At 35.6% G+C, this 23,781-nt stretch overlaps 1 protein-coding gene across 1 annotated transcript in view; it reads left to right on the top strand.

The window, feature by feature from the left end:
* Positions 1–23,781, top strand: part of NEGR1 (neuronal growth regulator 1) — a 936,395-nt gene that overhangs the window by 731,292 nt on the left and 181,322 nt on the right. Inside the window, exon 6 of the mRNA XM_012442497.2 lies at positions 5,720–5,871. Coding sequence (XP_012297920.2) covers positions 5,720–5,871 — 152 coding nt within the window. The remainder of the gene's footprint in view (positions 1–5,719; positions 5,872–23,781) is intronic.

Here is a 23,781-nt window from a genome sequence, read left to right as displayed (position 1 = left end):
GATTGGCTTATTTTTCCCATTTCACAGATGAAAAAACTAAGAATTACAAAAAGATAAAAACATAATTCATTCAGACAAGGCATGCAACAATTACTCTATACCTATTAAATATCCGACACTATAGTACATTCTTAGAATACAATGGTTAACAAAATCAACCAGGAACCTTGCCATAACAGACTTATACTCTAATGAGGAAGATGGACATTAATCAAAAATCATGCAAACATATGAAAACTTAAAACTGAAATAATGTTAGAAAAAGAAGTATTTGATGTTATTTGAAGCATTTGATTTGGCCAAGTCAAGCAGAACACAGTAACCCCATACCATCAGTAGAACTTGAACTTTAGAGGGAATTTTAGAATTACTCTAAATTACTGCATTCTTGTTATGTGGGTAGGTTGCATTTTTCTTCCATTCTTGACTATATTCTGCATATACACTATGAGGAGGGACTTTCTTCCATCTAAATATTTAGAGAACTTAAAGGAAGAAAAACAAACTAATTGATGCTGAGAGTGTGTGTGTGTGTGTGTTGGAAAGAGTTTGAGCAGGGAAGGAGGAGAGAACCTATTGTATGCTTCTCATCTCAGGCTCCAAGAAACCTGAGAGGCTGACTCTATGGGAATCTGGACACAGCTGTTCTAACAGGCTGCACTGAAAGCCATAACTAAGCCCCAGATAGATAGTCAAGAGGCTTCTGGCCCAGAGATATATCCAGATAGCATATTTTTTGTTTAAATTTTTACCCCATTAGACTCACCTCTTGGATCAAACCTGGCTCTTCTTGGCATAGGTACCACACACCACCTGGCTGCTTAGCTCCCTTTGTTTTATTCCTGGCTTGACTTGATTTTCTTGAAGCACTCATGATTTCTGATTTGTCTCTCTAAACTTAGATACAATATCCTGGTGTCTACTTAGTGATTTGAGAGTCAATTGCTACTTTGGGAGGTTACCAATAGTCTGAGGATCTATATTTTTAAGTCTTGATTCTTTCACTTATCAGATGGTGCAAGGTAAATTAACCTAATCTTCCTAAACTTCTGTTTTCTCATCTATAAAATGGGACTAATAACACCTACCTTCTAGGATTGCTGTGAAGATTTGTTGATATATACATTTTAAAATGCTTAAATGTTTCCAAGTGTTGATTTTTCACACTCTTTAACACCAAACATTATTGTGTACAATGCTGAAAATTTTTAGTGTGAGATTACTTCAGTCATAAATGTATTGAGAACAGATAACATGTTCCACATACATAAAGCATTGAGATGATTAGAAATACAGTCTGGTTCAGAGCCCCCTCCCATCCACACACACTGAGACTTATACATCAATAAAACTCCATCCTTGACAAAGGCATTATGAGATGTGTTGTGGAAGGGACCTGTATGCTATCTTAATGTCATGTTCAAATTTTCGGGTAGAGCTAAGGTCCTTGAGATATAAACTATGTCATATTTTTTCCTTTATGGTTCCCAACTCTCCTTGAGCATAGGAGGCATTTAATCATAATTTGATAACCAAATAAAACCTCATTTCTGTTAAGTCTATATAAGAGTTCTACCATCACCCATGACTTTTTCTAAATCTTTCTCTATTGTTTTAGAAGCTGTATCTTTATTTCATACAACATCTTGGAATTCTACAAGCCTATAGTCCATTGCTGACAGTAACATTCCTTTTCTTTATAAATATAACTTATGATTCAAGGGTTAACTTCCCCTACTACCTAATACCAAGGATTGATTAATAAGATCATATTAATTTGCCAACTAATATAAAATGCTATATCATGATCATATTCTGTCATAATTTGTCTGATAAAAGATTTATCATTATTTGAGAATGCCTCCTTCACACTTATTCCAAGTTATTCTAATATTTAAAATGTTGTCTGATACTTCTTAATAAATATTTCATACATTAGCAAAGAAGCCTTTCTGTGGCTATTTTCATCTACAGGTTGGTTTCTCTAGAGATAGCTGTTGTTATCCCTGACCTGGAAGGACAGGTAGTGAACAATAGTTTTAAAATGTGGATTGAGGCTGGATTTATATATAAAATTAATGAGGTCCAGTGTGGCTGCTCGATTTATTAATATTTTTGCAATCTTAACAATCAGTGCTGATAGCTATGTGGTCAGTTTTTGGGGGTGACGTTGCTGCAGGCTCTTCTGGTCATCCCAGATAACTGCTGCCTGGAGGGAGGTTATGATTGTAAAGTTTGTGTCCATTTTGTGAGTCAGAAATACAAGTATCCCTAGTTATCAGCATCCTTTCCATATGCTACTTCTGACTGACACCACAAAATACAGGGGATTATTCTAATTCAGAACTAGTGAGTAGGTTGGGCTGTGTCACTTATGAGCTGACAGAATCTGCTAGCAAAGCAAATAGCCTGCAGTTCACAGATTTAGGAGGCATTGGCAAAAGCCAGAAGGAAGAAGAGGAGTGAGAGTTACGGTTCTCAATGTGGAGCAAACTTCTGTTGGTGTCAGAGGGTAGAGGACAGCAGGGTCCACAGAAATAGAAGGATCTTATAACCATATTCCCTATAATAAAAATACAATGAAGAAAAATGACTAGTTATTTCCAAGTAGGCACCATATAGTACTGATCTATGCTGAAGAAATGGATGCCACATTTAACTCCTAGCTCTACAGAATTTGTTTCTCCTTTTTTACTATATAGTCTAAGTCAATATAAGAATGATTCTTTTAACAGAAATAAATTATAGACAACCATATTAGAATAAATCCATTTCATAAAGAAAAAAATGTCATCAATTAGAGACCTCTTTTATTATTATTTGGTTTTAGTCAAGGAGTGAATCACATTAGGGTCATACATGCAGGAGCTTCTAGGTGTGACTGAAATTTATATATCCAGTAATTAAGGGTATGTTCATATTATGTCCCTACTGTGACTAAAATACCCTTCTGTTGTAAACACCTGTTTATGTGCTGGAGTCTTCTCCTTGGCTCTGACCTTCTCAAGGGCAGAGATCATTGGTTCCCCAGTTTTGTCCCTAATCATTCAGCCAGCATAGAGCTCATCTTTGTAGCAATTTAATGAATATTTTCAGAATTGATTTGAATAATTGATAAAGCCCCTCCTCATACCCCAGAACTCTGCAGGAAAATCACAAAAGTACATTCTCTAGAAATATACACCATCTCAGAAGTCACTCTCCCACAAAGTCAGCTTTGCAAAAGTCCTTCTTCCAGCCATCTGCAAATGAAGACAGGTTCTTATGTTGTATTTAAGGTGTCAGCACTTCTAAAACTCACAACTACAGAAGAAAGTAAGCTTTAGATTTCTCCAGTAATTTCAGAAAAGTAGCTTTCCCCAGAGGGAAGAAAATTCCCTCGGGGAACATAGTTTTCTTTTTTATTGGCCATAATAACCTGCCTGGCTGATCCGAGTAGCAGGGGTTGAAGCACTAATGCTCCACTCTGGTAAGGATGCACATGGTACTGCTGGCCAGAGGCCCAAAATGGGCCCACCCATACAGAGCATGGATACGCTGCATGATTCGGCAACATCTGTGGCTGTGCGTTCAGATACATTAAAGGGCAGGGAACTGGAAGCTAATTCACTCAGAAAGACAGCCATAAGGAACATCAGCATATAGTGCCGTGGAGTGTCTGAATTTACTTCCTGGAGACTTTTTCCCCTGAGTCTAGCCAGTTGAAGTCCCTGGTTAGTTTCCTCTCAACTCTTCAGAAGGAAAATAGTCCTGGTTTTGGTCAATGGAGCATATCAGGGATTTAGTAGTCTAGGGAGTTTCTGAGTCCTTTGGAGAATGTATCTATAACAAAGATGTGGGCAAATTGATTTGAGTCGTAATGCTGAAGCTTGCAAGGCAAGAAACTGGTTTTTTTTTTTTTACATAGCGTATATACTGATTAGTTAAAAATAAAGTTGTTAATGTGATGCAGAAAAATATGTAATGATAACTTTGAGAATTTACTATAAATGTTGATAGGCTTGAAATATGAGACAGAAGAATAAAATTTGCCATATCCATGATATTTTATGCCCTATTATCTTATGTCAGAGTTGGAGATCATTAAATTTATTGCTCAAGCTAAAGTTTGTTCAGTGTTTATTTAACTCAAAGTTTTATTAATCTGATTAAAGTATGCATTTGGGATAAGCCAAATTCAGCTATTACATGAAATATAAATAATTCCCAGAATAATCAAGTATGACTGCTCATTTTAACCTGCATTTAACTACAGTATATTTCATCCAAATTCAGGTGCAAGCTACATAGTATAATGCAAAGGAGTTCAAATTAAAGTTTCAGGGGATGCCTTTATTAGCATCTTCATAATTTTAAAAAATACAAAAAACTTGAACAGATTAAAGAGAAAAAACTACCATGCCATTTGGACTATCAGTTTGCATAGCCTACGTTGTGATCAGTGTATCTCCTTTGCCATAAACTTGGGGTGGATTATGGAGAAGTTAGTATCAGATTGACACACTCATTATAGGAAAATTTATATTTAGAGATAGAATTTCTTGAAAAGGGCACTGAAGGGGTCTTACCAATGCCTATGTTGGGTGAATATTACCTGGACACCATTGACCTTTATACTATTTATTATGTACCTAGGATATCACTATTAAGTGCTGTGTAGGATTCAAATATCAGAGAAACCATACCCATTTAGCCTTTTCTTTTGAGGAATTTAAAACAATTCAACTTAATTGCTTTTAAAAGACTTGTGTGCATAGAAACTGCTAGAGAGAATAGTGTAAGAGAAACATACAGAGGAAGAGATAAGAGTTCCTTAAGTTAAATTAGAAAAAGAGAGATAAGTCTTAGGTCAAACCTACATGAGGAAAGAAGAATCTGACTTGCAGAAATAGAAGGTGCAAGAGATAGGCTACAGATTCAGAAAAAGAGTGAAGCAGAAGTAGATACAACATGCCCTAAGAATGGTGCAGCCATGCCAGCTACTTAAGAGTGAGGGCCTCTGGTAGTAAATCCAGACACTGTTGGACAATTAGTGTGAATTTAGATACAGCTGAGTCCCATACTGAAGCCCAGAGAGTTTAAAAGACTTTGCCTGGCACATTACTAAAATGTGGCAGTGATGCAACTCAACTTTAAATGCTATCTCCAATACTATACGGCTGTCTCTTTCTAGGTTTAATGGAAGTTATGTCTGTGGGTTGTACAAGATTAAAGTAGTGTTGACTCTGGACTCAGAACCATCCTATCACAGTTAGAGGGTTAACTGTCAAGGGAGTTACCTAAACATCTGAAATGACCCAGACATACTCTAGCCAGCTTACCTAGAAACCATTAGTTGTACTTTCAATGGAATCTTTATATTTATTTCCCTTAAATTCCTTCCTGACTTTAATGGATGAGATATTATTGCTGTGGTGTGTTTTATTTCCTAAAATATGTAACAGTGCATAAATAGGACATGTAGCTCTCCAAACTCAGTTTGTTATATAGCACAAATAATCCCACAGGAACAGTCTGTAGCTGACATGCAACCTCACCTCCCCCAAATCTACTAATGTAAGTGATATGTAAATTGCACCATTATCACGTTATATGCTAACGTCAGTGTGGTCTGGTCGAATTGTCTATGGGTTGCCATGACAACCCCAGCTGAGATAAAAAGATAAAAATGAAACGTATTCACAATATATATTTACCTAGAGTTTATTTTGTCTTCTAGGCTCTTCAATGGCCAACAAGGAATTATTATTCAAAATTTTAGCACAAGATCCATTCTCACTGTTACCAATGTGACACAGGAGCACTTCGGCAACTATACTTGTGTGGCTGCCAACAAGCTAGGCACGACCAATGCGAGCCTGCCTCTTAACCGTAAGTAATGCAGTGGTGCCAAAATGCTTCCAGGGGCCTCTGGGCCCCCATCCATCAGTAGAGATAAAACCTAAGAATGGAGTATGTTCATTTTAAAACTCAACCTGATGTGACCCATTCCTTACAGGTGACACATTCCTTACACATGGAAACTTTGCCCCCAAATCAGATAGTTTTCCAAGAATTTTACAATCCCTGTAGAAGTCTTCATGTGTATAAAAAAATATATTAGAGCTGAGAAAGGAAAACATACATAAATAATAGGGCTAATTGAAAAAGTGTCTTTTGGCTGAAGTCAGTAGATTTGTTGAGATTTGGCTTTGTTTCCTGTTTTTTCAAATGTATTACATAATCTTGAGGTATCGATTAACATGGCTTGTATTTTACTGTTGGCTGGTTTTTATCAGACGTTCATCTTGGGATAGCCAGAATTTCACATGCCATACATAAAGTGAAATAGTAAGTAAATGATCATGGGCAAAGTATTTTATCCATATAGATAATATTTTTACTCAAATTTGTATTTTAAAATAAAACTTAAGATTTTATTCAAAAAAATACCACATTTCTAATATATCTTACTTCCTAAGAACTAAAAATTAATAAAGAAGCACAAACACAAGGATTGGGTAAAGAGATAGAAACCTCCATGAATGTTTCCTCCTACAATTAATTTTACTGCTATTTAGAAGCTGAGTAACCAACAAATTTTTGCAGCCACAAAATATTCTTAATTTGAAATCAAATATTTTTCAAAATGTTCAAAGAGTATACTGAGAGTACTGAGTATACTGAAAGTTTACTACAGACAGTATACTGCCTTTTCAGTGCCACAAAGTTATCTGAATTATCCTTATCTCTTGTAGTTAATATGTTATAGTAACTTGACAAATGTATATTTGTCTTATGATCCTATTATAGTAAGCTATCCCTGAAAAATGCAAATATTGTATAGTTCATCATAGACATCATTTCCATTTTGCAGACATGATAATGGGATATATGGTGTTCCTACAACTTAAAAATATACTGTAGGGCCAGCCAAGACGGCTCACGCCTGTAATCCCAGCACTTTGGGAGGCTGAGGCGGGTGGGTCACAAGGTCAGGAGATCCAGACCATCCTGGCTAACTCAGTGAAACCCCGTCTCTAGTAAAAATACAAAAAATTAGCTGGGCACAGTGGCACGCGCCTGTAGTCCTAGCTACTTGGGAGGCTGAGGCAGGAGAATCACTTGAATCCGGGAGGTGGAGGTTGCAGTGAGCCAAGATCATGCCACTGTACTCCAGCCTGGATAACAGAGCAAGACTCCATCTCAAAATAAATATACATCTATATATATTCTGTAATAAGTTTCAATGATTTGTGAGCTTTAAATTACCATAATTTAAGAACTCTGATGTTAAATAAAAACCTATCAGTTATATCACATCTTTTATTATCTTAGCCTAATATTTCATAGTACCCAATTTGAAAGAAAGACATTGATTGTCATGCAATAGTTATAGTATAATATGCTTGCTTAAGTTTCTTCCATGGGGATGATTTATTTAGTGAAATTATGAGTAATATAAATGATTGAAAATATTATAAAGCAGTGTGAATTCCAACTTAATGTAAATATTGATACTTCTTTGGTATATTATTAATATTTTAAATGGTTTAAATATTCAAGCACTTGAAAGAATAAATGAATTAACAAGGCAAAGTAAAGAAAAATTTAAGGCTTAATAACATATTAAGTTTTGCTATTTAAATTTCTAAATTACATTCTGATTTTCAAAGCTGAAACATTAATGAATGTGAAAAATTAGGGACAAATGCCACTTGTGTAAATGTTTGTTTTTTCTGGCAACCTTAATACAAACGTCTGGAAATAATATACTGCTGAAAAGGCTTCTAAACGTGGTGCCTTCAGTAGGGACTCTAACCATCTCTCTCTGCCACTGACTTGCAGTATGTTGAGGTGCTACTAAGTACTAGTACAATTTGATTAATTTGTTAATAAAGGCAAAATGTGAAAATCTCATCTGTAATTATGAAAATAGCCCCAGGAGTTTGAAGAAATTTCCATATATTCAGAGCCCATTGTATGACCTCATCTGAAGCTCTTACTGCACTAAGCATTTTTATTTTGTCTTATAGTTATTTTTATATATTCTATCTCTCCATCAAATTATAACTTCTTTAAGAAGACAGGATCAGGCCGGGCGTGGTGGCTCACGCCTGTAATCCCAGCCTTTTGTGAGGCCAAGGCGGGCGGATCACAAGGTCAAGAGAGCAGGACTATCCTGGCCAACATGGTGAAACCCCGTCTCTACCAAAAATCACCAAGCACAGCTCCTGCTATTTAATAGGAAATTAGTATATCTTTAGTGAATAAATGAATTAAACATTGAATAAATGAATGAATGGATTAATGAATAAATAAATGAGTGAATGAGCTTTAGCTGTAGAATTTGTACTTAGAATTTGTATTGTACTCTATGGATGTTAGACAATATCACTGTAATTACAAATGACACCTTGTTAGCTTACTCTGAAACAGACTCTATTCTAATTTTTTTAAAATATGAACTTGTTCATTTGATTCTCACATAATCCAAAGAGCCAGATTCTATAATTCTTCTCTTCTAGTTAAGGAAACTTAGAGAGTATAAATGTGGCTGAAGCCAAATGGTTAGTGACAAAGCAAAACCTTAAACCCTGACAATCTGGCTTCTGATTCCAAGCTTTTAACTGCAATGCCTACAACCGGCAAGGCACTAGATGTAGGAAAGAAAAGGATTAGTAGGACTGGAACTCTATCCTGAAGGAGTTGTCAGGTAAGTGAGATGTGAGAAACAAGCAAGCAGGTAACTATAAAGTAATATGGTCAGTGGTACCATAATGGGGTGGAGAAGATGCTCTTACTGTAGTCTAAAGGATCATTAAAGAACTTTCAACTAGAGTAGCCAATCCCGCTATTTGAATTATAACTAAGATACAACTCAAAACATCATCTTAGCAATGACTATGTCATTTTCTGGGGCAGAACTTTGCAGAGCTCGTTCAACCACAATCATATGCACAAAGTATAGTGGCACAGATAAGAGAATGATCAACTCAGTCTCAGTGACTCAGGGAAGAATATAGAGGAGATGCCCCTTGAGCTAAAGGTGATTAGGTTGAGCCTGGATGTGGGAATGGTGATGGAAGAAAGACAGAGAAGCAAGCACTCTAGTGTGGAACCGCTCATGTAAAGACATGGCAGTATGAAACAATTCAATACATTTGAAGACACTATAGTACTTTAATATGGCTAGAATAAAAGGTAGAAGGAGAGTGTTGAGAGATGAGGGTAGACAAGTTGTCCAGGATGAAGATGAGAAGGGTCGAAATGAGTTTGGGCTGTATCTTGGGTTTAGAGAGTTACGGAAGGATTTTAACAAGGGAATGGTACAAACAGATTTGGTTTCCAAAAGACACTCTTAGGCAATGTGGACTGCTAAACCCAGATATTAAACTTTTAACACTAAAGGCAAAATAATAATAACACCAAAAAGAATAGCAGAGGTGAGAGATTGAGAGATAAATGGGAGATAGGCATTAATAACCAAATCTGGCAAGAAAAGGAAAGGAGTTGCAGGGATCTAGATAACACCCAGTGTTTCGTTGGGGTCAAGGTAACCAGAATAAGAACATAAGAGAAGAAACAGAGGTTTTAGATTTTAGGAGGAGGTAGAAATTAAAAGAAAACAATTAGGTTATTTCTAATCATTTTTAGTTCAAGGCAATGTCTAGTAGGTAGCTGGGTATAAAGTCCAGAATGGAGACCTAGATTTAAAGTTATCAGAATGGACATGGTAATTTTAACCATGAGAGTAAATCAGACTCCTCATAGAAGCCGTTAGAGTGAAGAGATTACCAAAGACAGAAATCCAAGTAAAATTAGCATCAAGGAGTGAGCCTAAAAGAGAAGCATCCTGCAGAAGCAAGCAAATTCAATGTGGATGAAGATGCCTGAGGAGGGTCAGCACTATGGATTGTTGTGAAAGCTGTGAGAGCAGCCCATTTTGGAAAAAATGAAGAGTCAGCACTGTCCTGTGCTACATCTAGTCAGGGGACATCTGAAAATTAACCATGGTTTCTGACAATTGGTCAGTTAGTTACTGCTGACCTTTGCCAGAGTAGTTTCTATGGAAAACTGAGAGTAGAAGCCAGATTTCTGTGAATTAAAGTTAAATACATAGATGAGAAAATAGAGACATGGGTAATAAACTGCTTTTTTTAGAGGTTAGGCTATGGAAAGAAGACAAGACTAATGTTATGCCTTGATGTCTAGCTGCTGGTCTGATTACGATTCCTTTCTGATTAATATGCCCAGTGGCTGGGTGTATATCAGCAACCCCCTGACCTACAAAGATATAACACCCTAGCATTTGATGAACTATACTACAGTGAACTTGCCATGCTTTCTGGGTTTTTTTGTGAGTCTCCAACATTTTGAGCTTGCTTGCATTTTTCTCACATCTCTCTTGGGTCCCAGATAAATAAGCAAAAGTTTTGATTTAACATGGGCTGAGCGTGGTGGCTCATGCCTGTAATCCCAGCATTTTGGGAGGCCAAGGCTGGTGGATCACCTGAGGTCAGGAATTCAAGATCAGCCTGGACAAATTGGTGAAACCCCGTCTCTACTAAAAATATAAAAATTAGCCAGGTGTAGTAGTGAGTGCCTGTAATCCCAGCTACTCAGGAGGCTGAGGCAGGAGAATCGCAGGTTGCAGTGAGCCGAGATTGTGTCAGGCCTGGGGATAAAAGCGAGACTGCATCTCAAAAATAAAAAAAATGAAGACACCTTAAACCCATTTATTGTCCATGGCCTGTAGGCTTTAGGCAGTAATTGTAAGAGAAACTGTAATTTTAAGTACAGGTTTTAGTAATTTCATCAATAGAATTACTTTAATTATTTGAGGTAAAAATGTATGTTTTCTGAAGTAAAGAGGAAGCAAACTTTATGGTGGAAAAACTACTTCATTGTATACTAGGAAAGCTAGTATACAATGAAGATCCCTCATCCTCTAGATTCTCTGTCCAAAAATTCCTGAAAGAGTTCTACATTTTAAAAAGTACAAAATTGGAAGTGAAGAGAGGGAAAGACAGAATATTCTACAGATCACTGTAGATCATCCCTCAGGAAAGAAGTACTTCAACAGAATTAATAATGGATGACAGTATGCCAACTATTCATAGCCAGATTCCTTGTTGAATAAAAAATTGGGGATTCAAAAATATTTGTTATTTTATTGTTGTTTTTCACTGTGTTTTTTGCTTCCTGAACATGAGCAACTAAAAAAAAATGTTTCTTCTAAGTCTGTTCTTTAAAGACTGTGAACTAAGTAGTCCCATTCTGCCATCTATGGGTCCAATTCATCAAATGTACACTATTACTTAAGAGGGAATTCAGTAATCAGTAAAACATAGTCATTTCTATAAGTAAAACATGTTGTACGTGCTTTGTTTCTCACTTCCACAAAAGTACAAATATTTATTATAGGACACGTATTCAAAGACTTGCCATCTAATGGGAAATAGGAGAATTAATTAAGATGGAAAAAAGCTGCATAAGCAAAGTGCTTAAAATTCACACAGCCTTAGTTTAATACAACTCTCTCCTGAGACCTAATATATGGAAATATTTGGTACAAATTTAGCCTCACTCTCGATAAAGACTCATTGTTTATAGTCCCCAAATAGATAATGATAATATTGCTATGATGTGTGGATGTTAAACTCCTCTCAGGTGTTCCTAAAAATATAGTGTCAAATCTTTTGCTATAATATAGGTTCTACAGGTTCTAATGATGATATAGTGATATGTGTGTGTGTGTGTGTGTGTGTCTGTGCACTCGTGTGTATGCATTTATTCAAAATAACAAAGCATTTGTCTCAGAAATATTACACATAAAACATTCAAAGGACTCATCAAAACTTTGTTTCTTCCCTGCCTTAGTAACCCTGTGGAGACAAGAATGAAGTCCCTATTTTCAGTGTTTTATGCAGTCAGGGCTTTTTTAACTTTCTGGAATGTCTCCTTTCATATCAGAGAAAATTTCTTCCCAGTTTGTTTAATGCTATGGGAATCTCTTCTTTTGGGATAAAAAAGAAGTCAGTAGCTGGTATCCAAAAGGAAATGGAAGAGGCTACTGGAGAAAGTAAGAATGTGAGTAATGTAACAGTTTTTCCCTGGTTAGATTCAACCGATTCAAGCGAATAGTACCTTTTGACTGATTTGTTGAATATGAAACTAGCTGTGCCCTTGCAAATAATATTTCAGTTGTCTGCTTGCTTCAAATATTTGCACATGCCAGTAAGCAACTGTATGGGCTCTGTTACTTTTGCCTATTATAATGAACCCTGAAAGGTGATACCACAAATGTGAATGACTCATATTTTAGATAGAAATTTATCTCTCCTCTTGTAACTTAAATGAGATAGGGTTTTCATTTTGGTTGAAAGAGGCAGTAATATTTATACTTGGTGATTATTGAAGACAGAGTGCTGTATAAGCCAACCTGCTTTATCCTCGCAGCTTTGAGATGTTAATGAGAAGGCTTTCCTGGGTGCTCTAGTAATAAATATTTGACAAAAATTAGGTTTGCGGTTGTAGGTAGAATTTGATCCAGCTATGCAGGCCTATCGAATTATTCTCCACCAAACAAAGTAACGCACACAGACATAATCATCACACAAATCATGAATGTATACAAATTTGCTGAAATGGAATATGAGTAAAGCAAGAGAATATTTTTCCTCCCCAATCTCATACCTGGAACGTGTATGTATTTTCAAGAAGATAGCCACAGAAGGGTCATTTAGGGGCATATGGGTGAGATGATAACCAGCAGGTTGAAGCAGTCAGAATGACTGTTGAAGTTTATGGTGCTCTGGGTCACCAAATTGCCTCTAGTGAAAACCACGTATCAGTCAGGGGAGCTTTAGTTATGTTTGTTAATTGACAGAAATTTGGAGATAGAAGATGTCTCAGATTTTATACATTCAATTTTCTTCCAACTTTTTAAAGCAATGGAATCCTTTATTTCCCCAAATAAAACCTATAACAAAGATAAAACTGGAGTTACTTGGTTGAATTGAAGATAAGTCTTATTTTCCTACCCATCATGTTACATAGCGGCCTTGAAGCCTCTCAAGATGTCATACAGTTCCATATTATTTGTTTTGAAAACTTCTTGTCTAAACCAGTTTTTTTCACTTTATAGGTGAGGAAACTGAAGCCCAAATAGGGTGAGTCAGAGTCCAAAGTCAAGCAACATAACGAGAGCTAGAACCTCGTTTTTCCTACCCTTGTTCCAATGCTTTTCCCACTACACAGGTGGAACACCAAAGGCTTTGGATCAAGCAGATCTGAGTTAAAACTATAATTCTGCATGAAGGATTGTGGACAGTTTAGTCATCTCACCTATAAAATAGGGGAAAATAAACTATTTTTATAGGGTTATTGCAAAGATTTAAATTAGAGGACATGCAAAAGGGCCAGTAACACTGCTAGTCTAAAACAAGTGCCTATTAAATGCTAGTTTCCTTTTCTGTCCTTGTTATGTATAATTCAAATGTTTAAGGGTAAACACAGGCAAGCACAGATCTATATAACCTGAATGACTGTATAACTTTATTTCACTGGACAGACAAATTAACAGCACTGGTTCTTGGATTCATTTATTAGTGCACTATGTATATCATTATGATATTGTCCTTTTTATTAGAATTATTAATTAAATCAGCTATGCACGTAAGCATTCACTTGTAATGAGTAAAAAAAAAAATGGGCAGGTTGATAGAGAGGTTGTACAAGATTAATTACTCTACTGATGTGTTTCTCGCAGGTTAAGAGGCAATTTGACAGCAGCATCTTCAAGCTACTGGTACAGCACATACATTCCCCACAGCTGTCAAAGGGTCAGTACATTCTGAAAGGAAAGGAAGCTTTGGTATTTGGTGTTGTCATTGATCAGCCTTGAAATATAGCTTGCTTATGAGGATTAGGTACCAAAATGATATAGAAAAATAAGATAAAGTTTCTAATTTAATCATGAAATTTTACTAGAAGCCCTACCTTGGAGTCAAACTGGCCTTATATTGGAGAGCTCCATAGCACTTAACTGCCTGGCTTCAGTATACCAACCTATAAAATGAGCAGACTAGACTGAGTAATCTCCATGTTACTGTTACCTTTCGGCCATAATGTTTTCAGATCCTAAGAAATCTATGCATGTTTAAAAGACAGTAGTACGTATGTATTGATTGTTATTTTTTAAAGTTAAACTTACTCCTTAACAAAGTAGAAGTGCTGCCAATATTTTTACCTTCTGTATATTTTTGTTGTTACTGAGATCAAAATTTTTTTTGACAAAAAGTGCATTTTAATGTGCTTGTAGTGAGTTTCCATAAAACTTAGCTCAAGAACACTGCTGGCCTAATCATTTTGTCATCTCTACACAGAATTATACTCTCCAGAGAAATTTCCTTTATGTTCACAGTTGCAACAATTTTGGCTAGTAACCATAAAATGGCCCTAGAATAGACCTTCTTGCTTCCTCTTTTATTTCACGTAGCTCTAATTCTATAACATATTAGGCCAAAATGTGACCTGAGTATATGGGGATTGTGGCTATTAGGGCTTTGTAAAAATGAAAACATGCCAACATTTCCAGTCAAAGCAAAACATATTAACAAAGTCTTTCTTCAGTATGTCTTTCCTGATCTTTTCTCTTACAAAGCCTTTTGGAGGTCCTGTGAGAGATTTCTTTCCCAGCACTTCTGAGAAGTTTTTTGGAGCAGATTACCCAATGTACACTGTGTTCCCTGTAATTGTGACTCAATCCGAAGTGGGATCCAATGGTTTGAGCACATAATAAAGTGGCAAAGTCTGGGCCACTGAATCGCCTTCACTTCTGCGCTGTGATTTCTTTCTCTGAAAATGGAAATGTGACCCATAATAAAAGATCCAGGAATATGTGAACAAAATGATTATTATGAAGTGCTCAGTGCCATTGTGATTAAACTTCCTATTTCTCCTCAGTCAGAGTGAAACATAGTTAATAGGGCACTCCACTAAATGAAAAAGTAAAGCAAAATTGCCTCATTTTTTGCCATTCTGATGTTCTAGATAAAGGTAAAAAGAGGAAGAATTAACTGTGAAAGCAATAATATTTCAGTGGGCCACTCTTTCTCCAAAGCACTGTAAATTCAGTTTTAGTATCCATAAAACTGCTAGGGAAAAGACTGAAAATGGCATGTCTTCGTTGAATATGTCTATTCAGTGTGGACTGGATTTCCTTTCTTATAAATGTAATTCAATTGGGATTTCTCTACAGGGATACAAATTAGCTATCCACCCAGTATATAGTTAAATAAGATTTGAATAAATCAAGAAAGACTTGCTTGTATGGAAATGTTATTTCTCCTATGCCCTGGCCAGGCATTTATAGTAGGTTGGATTTTCCAAATTTTAGCTTATTTTTAAGCAAGATTTCTCCTTCAACAGTTTTAAATAAATGAAACAACTTCAGTTTCTAGTTCTAAAATGTGTTTTTAAGATAGTTGCATAATCTTCAGTTCCTTTCTTTGAGTAAATCCAATTAGTGCATATGTGGAGCTGCCTAATTAGTGAGGCAGATCATAATTCTTGTTGAAGAACCATTAAAGTCACTACTCAGTCCACTTAAAAGGAATTTCAAGTTTTCTAAAATACTTTATAAGACAAGAGTAACAACCTGTTTTCCTAAAACTGGCAGAATAATAGTATATGCTTTAAGAATTAGTGACCATAACTACAGGGAAATTTCTATTTTCTCAAAAAAAAAAATAACTCCTTAGGAGCCCTGTAGTTTATAATATGCTTACAAAATGTAGATAATAACTATAATCAAACTGACTAACATTAACTAAGTGGATACATTTTAGGAAGACTTGCATAAGCGATAGATGCACATCAACTCTGCAGGCTTTAGTCTGCTGGAAAAGGATAAATTGAAAGGGTTTATTTCTCTCAAGCTAACATGTGCCTGTTGGAAGCCATATTTGACATCCTTTCTTACACCCATTTTGCTTCATTCTGCAGAACCACCTGTATTTCTCTAACATTCTTCCAGCCAGCAACACCTGGAAAAAATGAGCCTCACATGCTAAAATAATCTTAGACTGCCACATATCACCATCATGATAAATCTTCCATTTATTATTTTCATTTCCTGGTTATCATGCTCCTTAATTCTTTTCTCTCTCTTATTATTGTGATTGTCACATATTTTTAAAAGTTTTTTTTTAATTACTGACTCACATTAGTGATAGGCTCTCACCTGTTATTTATTTGTTATTTATTTACTTTTACTTTCTGTATCCTTTCCTCTTATTTTCTTACTCTTATTTCTCCCCAACTTAGGACTTAAATCATCACCAAAAGAGACAGATACATGCTTCTCTAACCAAGAGTATAGATTCAGAATGGAACCAAACAGCCTCTGAATAGGCAAGCCCGAAATTGCTTTTGAAAGCTTCATCACTGAAAATGTAATCAAACTTAGCTTACCCAAAATTGATTTAAGTTACAGCCTAAGGGCCAACCTTTGACCAGGGCAGTGTTCACACTTGCATTGATTCTGCCTGCAATTGAATTACTCAGGCAATTCTGTGCGATTTCAGCTTTAGCCCTGGAGTGCAAATGGCCAATTTGGGAGGCAACTTGCTTGTGCTTGAAATTTGCAGAAAGATTTTCTCATACATTTCTCGGGGAAAGCAGGCTTACTTTTTAAAAATATTATCTTAGTCGCAGAATTGGCTGCTCAAAGCATATTTTGTTTTCTTGTTTTCATATTTGTTTTGATTTGAGAAAACTCTGTTTCTCTCAGAGAATCTCTTCTGACTTTGAAAATATGAGATCTACTCCTTTCATATGTGTACTAAAATTTAGAGGAAATGAAAATTAATGAGAAAAAAAAAGACAAAATAATATGCTGCTATTAGATAGAGGGAAATCCCAGAAACACATTACATTTTATAGTTCTGGAGGCAAATGTGAAAAAAATTATGATTAGGAAGCAAACAAATCCCTCCCTTTCTTTCCAAAATATTTTATAAGATTGGCATGAAAAAAATTACAAGATGATTTTCTGCATCATAACAGGTTTTTGTTTAACATTTATATTTTTCATAGTTTCTCCCTTTGTACTGTATATCAGTTTTATAGTATCTACCCTACTCATAAAACTTCTTTCATTTTCACATAACTATACCATCTCCATGTGTTTATTTCACATAATTATAAAAAAGATTCAATTGCATACCTTGCAAAAACTTCTCCATATTTCTATTCAGTCTTCCTAAGTAAGATTTTAATGGCCTCACTATTATACACTTAGTGGTGAATTGTTGAATATTTAACTGAAGTAAAGGATGTGTGTAGGTCAGGCATAGTGCCTTGCTCCTGTAATCCCAGGATTTTGTGAGGCTGGTGCAGGTGGATTACTTGAGCCCAGGAGGTTAAGACCAGCTTGGGCAACATGGCAATACCCCATCTCTACAGAAAATAAACAAAATTAACCATGTGTGGTTGCATACACCTGTTGTCCCAGCTACTTGGAATGCTGAGGTGGGAGGATCACTTGGGCCCAGGAGGTCAAGGCTGCGGTGAGCTGAGATCACACCACTGCACTCCAGCCTGAACGACAGAGTGGGACCCAGTCTCAAATTAAGTTTTAAAAATAATAATAATATGTGTAACAAAATTTACAAATAATATGCAATTATCTTTATTGTAAATTCCATATAGTCAGTTGCTTCTCAGAGATTCTTTCAGTGATTTTTGCCAGAATCATGTATCTGTAACCAGCCTATGATTGTAATCCGGGTATGTGACATGCATGATGTGGCACATGGAGCTGTATTCCACCTACGAGGATTATTCTAACTTGAATAAGGGATGATATTTTCATGGTAATGAGACAGATGAAAATAACCTGTGCAACTTTTTTGCTGAATCAGAGCATAGTTTTGAAATACTGCCAGAAAATTCCCCCAGTTTTTTGTGTTAATGTAATGGCTACAGCATGACACATGTTACGTTTAATCCCGATTAACATTCACCTCATCATTTTCTTAAGTCTCGACAATCAACTAAGCAATAAATCAACCTGTAACTTGGAGCATTTGCCAGTTTCCATGGTATACATTCCCATCATGGCTGATTTTAAGCTACCAAATGATATTACTGAATGCAGAGTTGGGAAGATATGTGCACACACTATTTTGTAATATTTCTACAGTATAGACACAGGGATGTGAATAACCTCAAGATTATAAATAATAGTAAACTGTAGTAAAATAATTTGGAGGTAAAATAATTTGGAGGTATTGCATTTGTGTTTAGTATCATTTATTAATTCTAAACTTATAGAATTTAATTTTAATAATGGCTGTGTTTAATAACTCACTGAATTTCTAAAAAAATTCTCAGTTGGCTTTTATAATCTAGTATAAGCCAGCTTTAGCATGCCACTGTCTACTTGAGTGGCTACAAAGGACAACAAAATCCCTCCACATATAAACTGCATGTCTCTAGACAAATTACATAACCTCACTTATCTTCAGTTAGTCCACCTGTAGAATGGAGTTAAAGGAGTAATACTTAGCTCACATGGAGATGGAAGAATTAAATAAGATAGACATAAAGTGCTTGGGTCCTAGTAGAGATTTGTACATTATGGCCTTTCTGTACCATTTTATATCACTTCAACACCCCCCCCATTATTTTTATAATTTTATTCACTTTATTTTGATATAAGGATGATTCTATTCGGTATCTCCAAATCCATATAACGACCTCTGACAAAACTGGGATTTTATTTTGTCTCTATGATAAACTCTTGCTTAAGTAAATATTGTCACTTGCATGCCACATTTCTTGTTTAAATTTGCTGCAACACAAAACATTTCTTTCTTACCATTGACCCTTATTATGATTCATTCCCACTCCACAGTAGATGTTAAGCAACATTATTTCTTTAGATCTAAGGTAGGAAGCCTCAGAGGATGCTTATTTTGCAATAATTTAATTCTATGAAGCCAGAGAGAAAAATTTATAACCTGGTCATAAAAAGCATTCAAATACTAGGGCATATAAGCCTCCATATTAACATCACAATAGGTTCCAAATCCATTGTTATCTTTCCTCTAACCTGGCTAGAGTCAAGGGAGGAGGAATCTGTATGTTAAACTGCTTTGAAATAGGTGGAATCAGTTCCCTTTCATATCATCCTCTTCCCTACAAAAAAAAAAAAAAAAATCTTAAGTAGTTTTATTATTTTGTTTTCTGATTCTTCTTATTGAAAAGAAGAAAACACATTTGTAGGCTGCATGCTTGGGACATAAGATCAACCAGTAATGTCATAATTTTAAAACTTCAATATTTATTCACTTATTCAGTTTATTGACTATCTATCTATATGCCTAGTCCCATGCTGTGTTGGGAATATAAAGTTGAGCTAAAATAACTTGATTCATAACCTTTTGGAGATTGTCAATTTTGAAAGGGAGGTTGGCAACACAGGCAATTATCACAGAATGTAGTTAATTCTTAGGGATGATAGAAAGAATGAGTAATGTAAGTGAATAATAGGAATCCCATGTGGCTGGAACACAAAGGACAATTACAGGTAAAGTGGATATAGCTGGGTGAAAAGGAAGGCAGATGCTAGCTTCCAAAGTGGCCTTGCAAGGAAATGTAGTAAAAATAATATGAGCCAAAAACTTGTTTTCATATACTATTACCAGCTTTTAAAATGTGAGTGACAAATGAACAGTGATTACTAGAATAATGTAATACTTTAGTTCTTAAGATATGTCATAATGCATGTAAAATAATCCCAGTTACTAAGATGAAGCCTAGTGTTAGTCTCTGCCTTAAATTCTCTATGACTTTTGATACTGTCAGACAATATACTTATTTATCTTCTCCTCGTGTGTTTCTGGAAAATCATATACACTTGTCCAAATTTTTTCTTAAAGGAAGAGTAATTTACCGTTGATCTATTATGCTGATCAAATAGTAAGATAATAAGTACTGAGCTATTTAATGAGATGTTTAAACTTTTTTTAACATAACCTTCCCTAACTTTTTTCTAGTACACTGTTAGTCTATTCATTAATTCATATCATATTTGTTTGGTCTAATCTTTTCCTTCAAATTATACAGGATGTTTCCAGAAGCCCCCCAAAGACATTTATGAGCAAAATCTTTCATCTCTGAGTAATGTAATAGTCTTGCCCCTGAATGAATCCATAAAGAACTTCTCTCTATGTAACACCTTGTCTTTTCATTAGAAAATTGCCTGATTAATAATAGCATAGTAACAGCTGATGAATAAATATTAAAACTTATTTTAGAGACCTGAAAAACAGCCCATAAAGATAGTTTACCAATACAGCTACTGTTTATTCTGTCTAATGAATTACTAGTCATAGTATATACTGTCACCAGTCCCAGAACAATGAAGGGTTAAGTTCTCTAGAGGACAACTTGCCTTGGTATGCCCGTTTTTCATTTCATTTTGTTTTGCTTTCATTTCTAATAACTTATATCTCTAGTCCCAGCCTACTATCTTAAAATTGGTTACAATAGGAGCTGGATGAGAGAGCTAAAATAGCTTAGTGCAAATCCAGCATCACTATTAATCAGCAAGTATAATATAAATGCTTATGTTTATCACACCCTACTAACTTATAGGTGTGAGAAAAGACAAGTATTAGGAGAGAAGTACAGCAGCCCTTATTCAGTATGGCTCATGTAAGATCAGACTTAGTATCTAGGCTCAATTAGAGAATAAGGAAAGGCAGAATGTAATGCACTGCTATATCTTGATACAGATAATCATGACTTCAGGAGTTCAGAGAGAGTGTGTATCAGTACTGGGAAAAAATAGCTCCAAGCGAGTATTCTGCTGATGGTGATTCAGAATCATTATCTTCAAATATAAAGGACAACATTATTATCTTTTGTGATTTAACAATAGTTGAATTCAACGTGAGATAGACCAAGCTTTTAACAGTTTTGGAAAATATTATGTTATGTTATTGTTGTTGTTATTGTCGTTGTTTACAAAGGAGAGTTCAGCAAAGAGACAAGCTTAGACAGAGGATGCTTTCAGACTAGAAATGGGGCTGATTACCACATAGATAGATAACAGAAAAAATCTGGAACCTATTATAATATTTTGAAATGATTCTTTAAAGTATACATGCATGTATATAGCTAGATTAAAAATCACCCATTATTGATTTCAGTTCTTCATGACCAGTACTATGTGTACTGATTGAAACCAATCCCTTCTAAAAGAGCAGGAGATACATAGTCATCTGGGTTTCTGTTTATATTTCTCACTTCAGAGGGTCTTGACTGTCCCTCCAACATTGTTGACAGCTTTTTAAAGGTTTCAGCCATGTTATAAGCTTCTTCATAGGTGATCCCTTAAAGCTATAAAATTCTAGCATGACTTATTTAAAATAACTTCTGAAATCCTAATGTCTAAAAGAAAGGTCTGGAAGGAAACAAAAGCAAATTATTTCATCTAAATTTTACTTTACCATTAAAATTCTATTGAACCAAAGTGCTTACAGACCCTCTACCAAAAAGGCAGGAATATTCCAAAAACTAATTTATCATTTTTTATTCATTAATATTAAAATTCTTTGAGACTTGAAAAAAAAACTGCCAAAAAATTTACAATTCTGTGAATAACTTTCTAGACAACTTCTCTAAAGCATCTGTGTTAGTTAGAATTAGGAACAGTGGCAAGTGACAAAACCCAAAATAACAATGACTTAAACAACTTTATTTTTCTCTCACATGGAAGCCCGCAACAGACAGTTCAGGACTTAGAATAGCAGCACTATATCAAAGACAGAGCCTCCTTCTATGATTTTGTTCCAGTTGGTAACATTCATTCCCAGTGTTATTTTATGGACCAAGGTGGCCACTTCAGTCCAAAGCATCATAGCTATACTTCAGATTGTAGGAAGAGGAAAAGAGGAAGGAAAAGGTCTCATCCCCTCCTTTTGTAAAGACTCCAAATCTATAGACAACACCTACACTTATGTCCCACTGACCTTTACCTATATGGCCACATTTAGCTGCATGGGAAGTCAGAAATTTTGTTTTTCGCTAGTATTCTTTGCGAAAAATTGTGGTTATCTTATTATAGAAAAAGGGTATGATGGATATTGAAAGAAAACTAGTAGTCTTTACTGCAATCTGCCCCTTTGTGATGCAACTATCTAGGCATGCCCTTCCTTGTCCATATAGAACACACTCATTCCTATCAAAGATAGAAAATCATAGTTTCTTCATCAAGATGCTAGATAACTGAGGGCTCAAATCTCTGAGTGAATCACATTCTCTTCATCAGCCTGAATGTGACATGTTGTCTGATGATCTTGGGGTTAAAACAAGGTTTTTCTCTGCCACACACAAGCCCAACATACTATGGTGGAATATGAACCAGAAAACTGCAATAGGACTCTCATATTGAGAAGAGGAAACAGAAAAAAAAAAACAAAACAGCAACCACATATACACTAATGATCAGATTCTGCCAGTTGGAAGAGTCAAGACTCGCTTTTCCAACATTATATTATGTGCCTTAGATAACTCTGTGGGCAGCCACTCATTCTGTGCTCTGGAAAGAACTCTCAAGTCCATTGTCATCTGTGGCTCTAGTCTGTGTCCTCTTGGAAGTTGTTTCTTGGACACTATGCTCCATGACTACATCTCAAGAAAGCATTGGGGCTGAGCAGCTTGCATGGCCCATTTTGCACTGCTGCAGACTGGGGACACAGGACTCTCTTTAAAGATTGAACATCTGTAATAGTAGACAAGGCTTGTAGTTTCTCTGACAAAACAATTTGATCAAAAACCTGCTAGTTTTCCACTACAGTTAACTTAATTTGTTAATAACATTAGGGAAAGATTTTTAAGTAGAGAGGGCTTTGAATGCTGATAGCTCCAGTGTCTCACTTCCTATCATCTTTGTTTTCTCTCAACCAAACAGCAGCTACATTGAGGAGATCCAAACTGGTGTGCTTAGTTGGAAAGGCAATACCCTTAGTCTTGTTTGTGCCCTCAAAGTTCACAGACTTCCTACAGCAAGTGTGTTAGTCTTCTTTCATGTCAAGGTTGATGCTTTGTAGCTATTTCTCTACTGTTTTATTTGGAGACAGAGCAATTGGCTTTTTCAACATTGCAATATATAAATTAACAGGTTCTTCATCAATTTAGATTGTAGGGTGCACAAACTCCTCCTTTAGCAGAGATATGTATATTCCTTCCTCTCTCTGTAGATCAGCTAGCACCATACTGAGTTTATGAGTGAAAGTGGCATAATGCAAGCAACACATATGAGTCTTCCAAATTCTGTTATTCTTCTTCCTCGACAATTAGCACATTGCAGATTTAGTCTCAGAATAATTTTATATCAAACAACAAACAATGTGGACATCTAAAGATGTCCCAAATGAATAGGGACCTAAGAATTATCAAAACTAAATGGACCCAGAGATAATCCAAATGGTTTATGTATTTTGAGTTCAATGAGAAGTTAATTATCTTCACCGAATAAGGAATCATATATACACAGAACATATGTGCATCACTTAATGTAGAATAAGTATGGGCTAAGGGAAATAAATTATTAAGGCTTCTAAGACATTCCCAAGTCCCTTGGGCTAAAATAGAACATAAATGTATTGCAATGTGCTGGATCTTGTAGTGGTGGGACAATAACAAAGAATTACTAAGACTTGAACGCTATTTTTAAGTCACTAATTATCTATAAACTCCCATCACCTACTTCATTAAGCTCTC

Source organism: Aotus nancymaae, unplaced genomic scaffold (assembly GCF_030222135.1).
Source record: "Aotus nancymaae isolate 86718 unplaced genomic scaffold, 86718_ANA_hifiasm-v0.15.2.pri h1tg000007l, whole genome shotgun sequence".
Taxonomy (NCBI): domain Eukaryota; kingdom Metazoa; phylum Chordata; class Mammalia; order Primates; family Aotidae; genus Aotus; species Aotus nancymaae.
The sequence above is the reverse complement of the archived record's forward strand: the minus strand, read 5'-3'. Positions and strand labels throughout refer to the sequence as shown.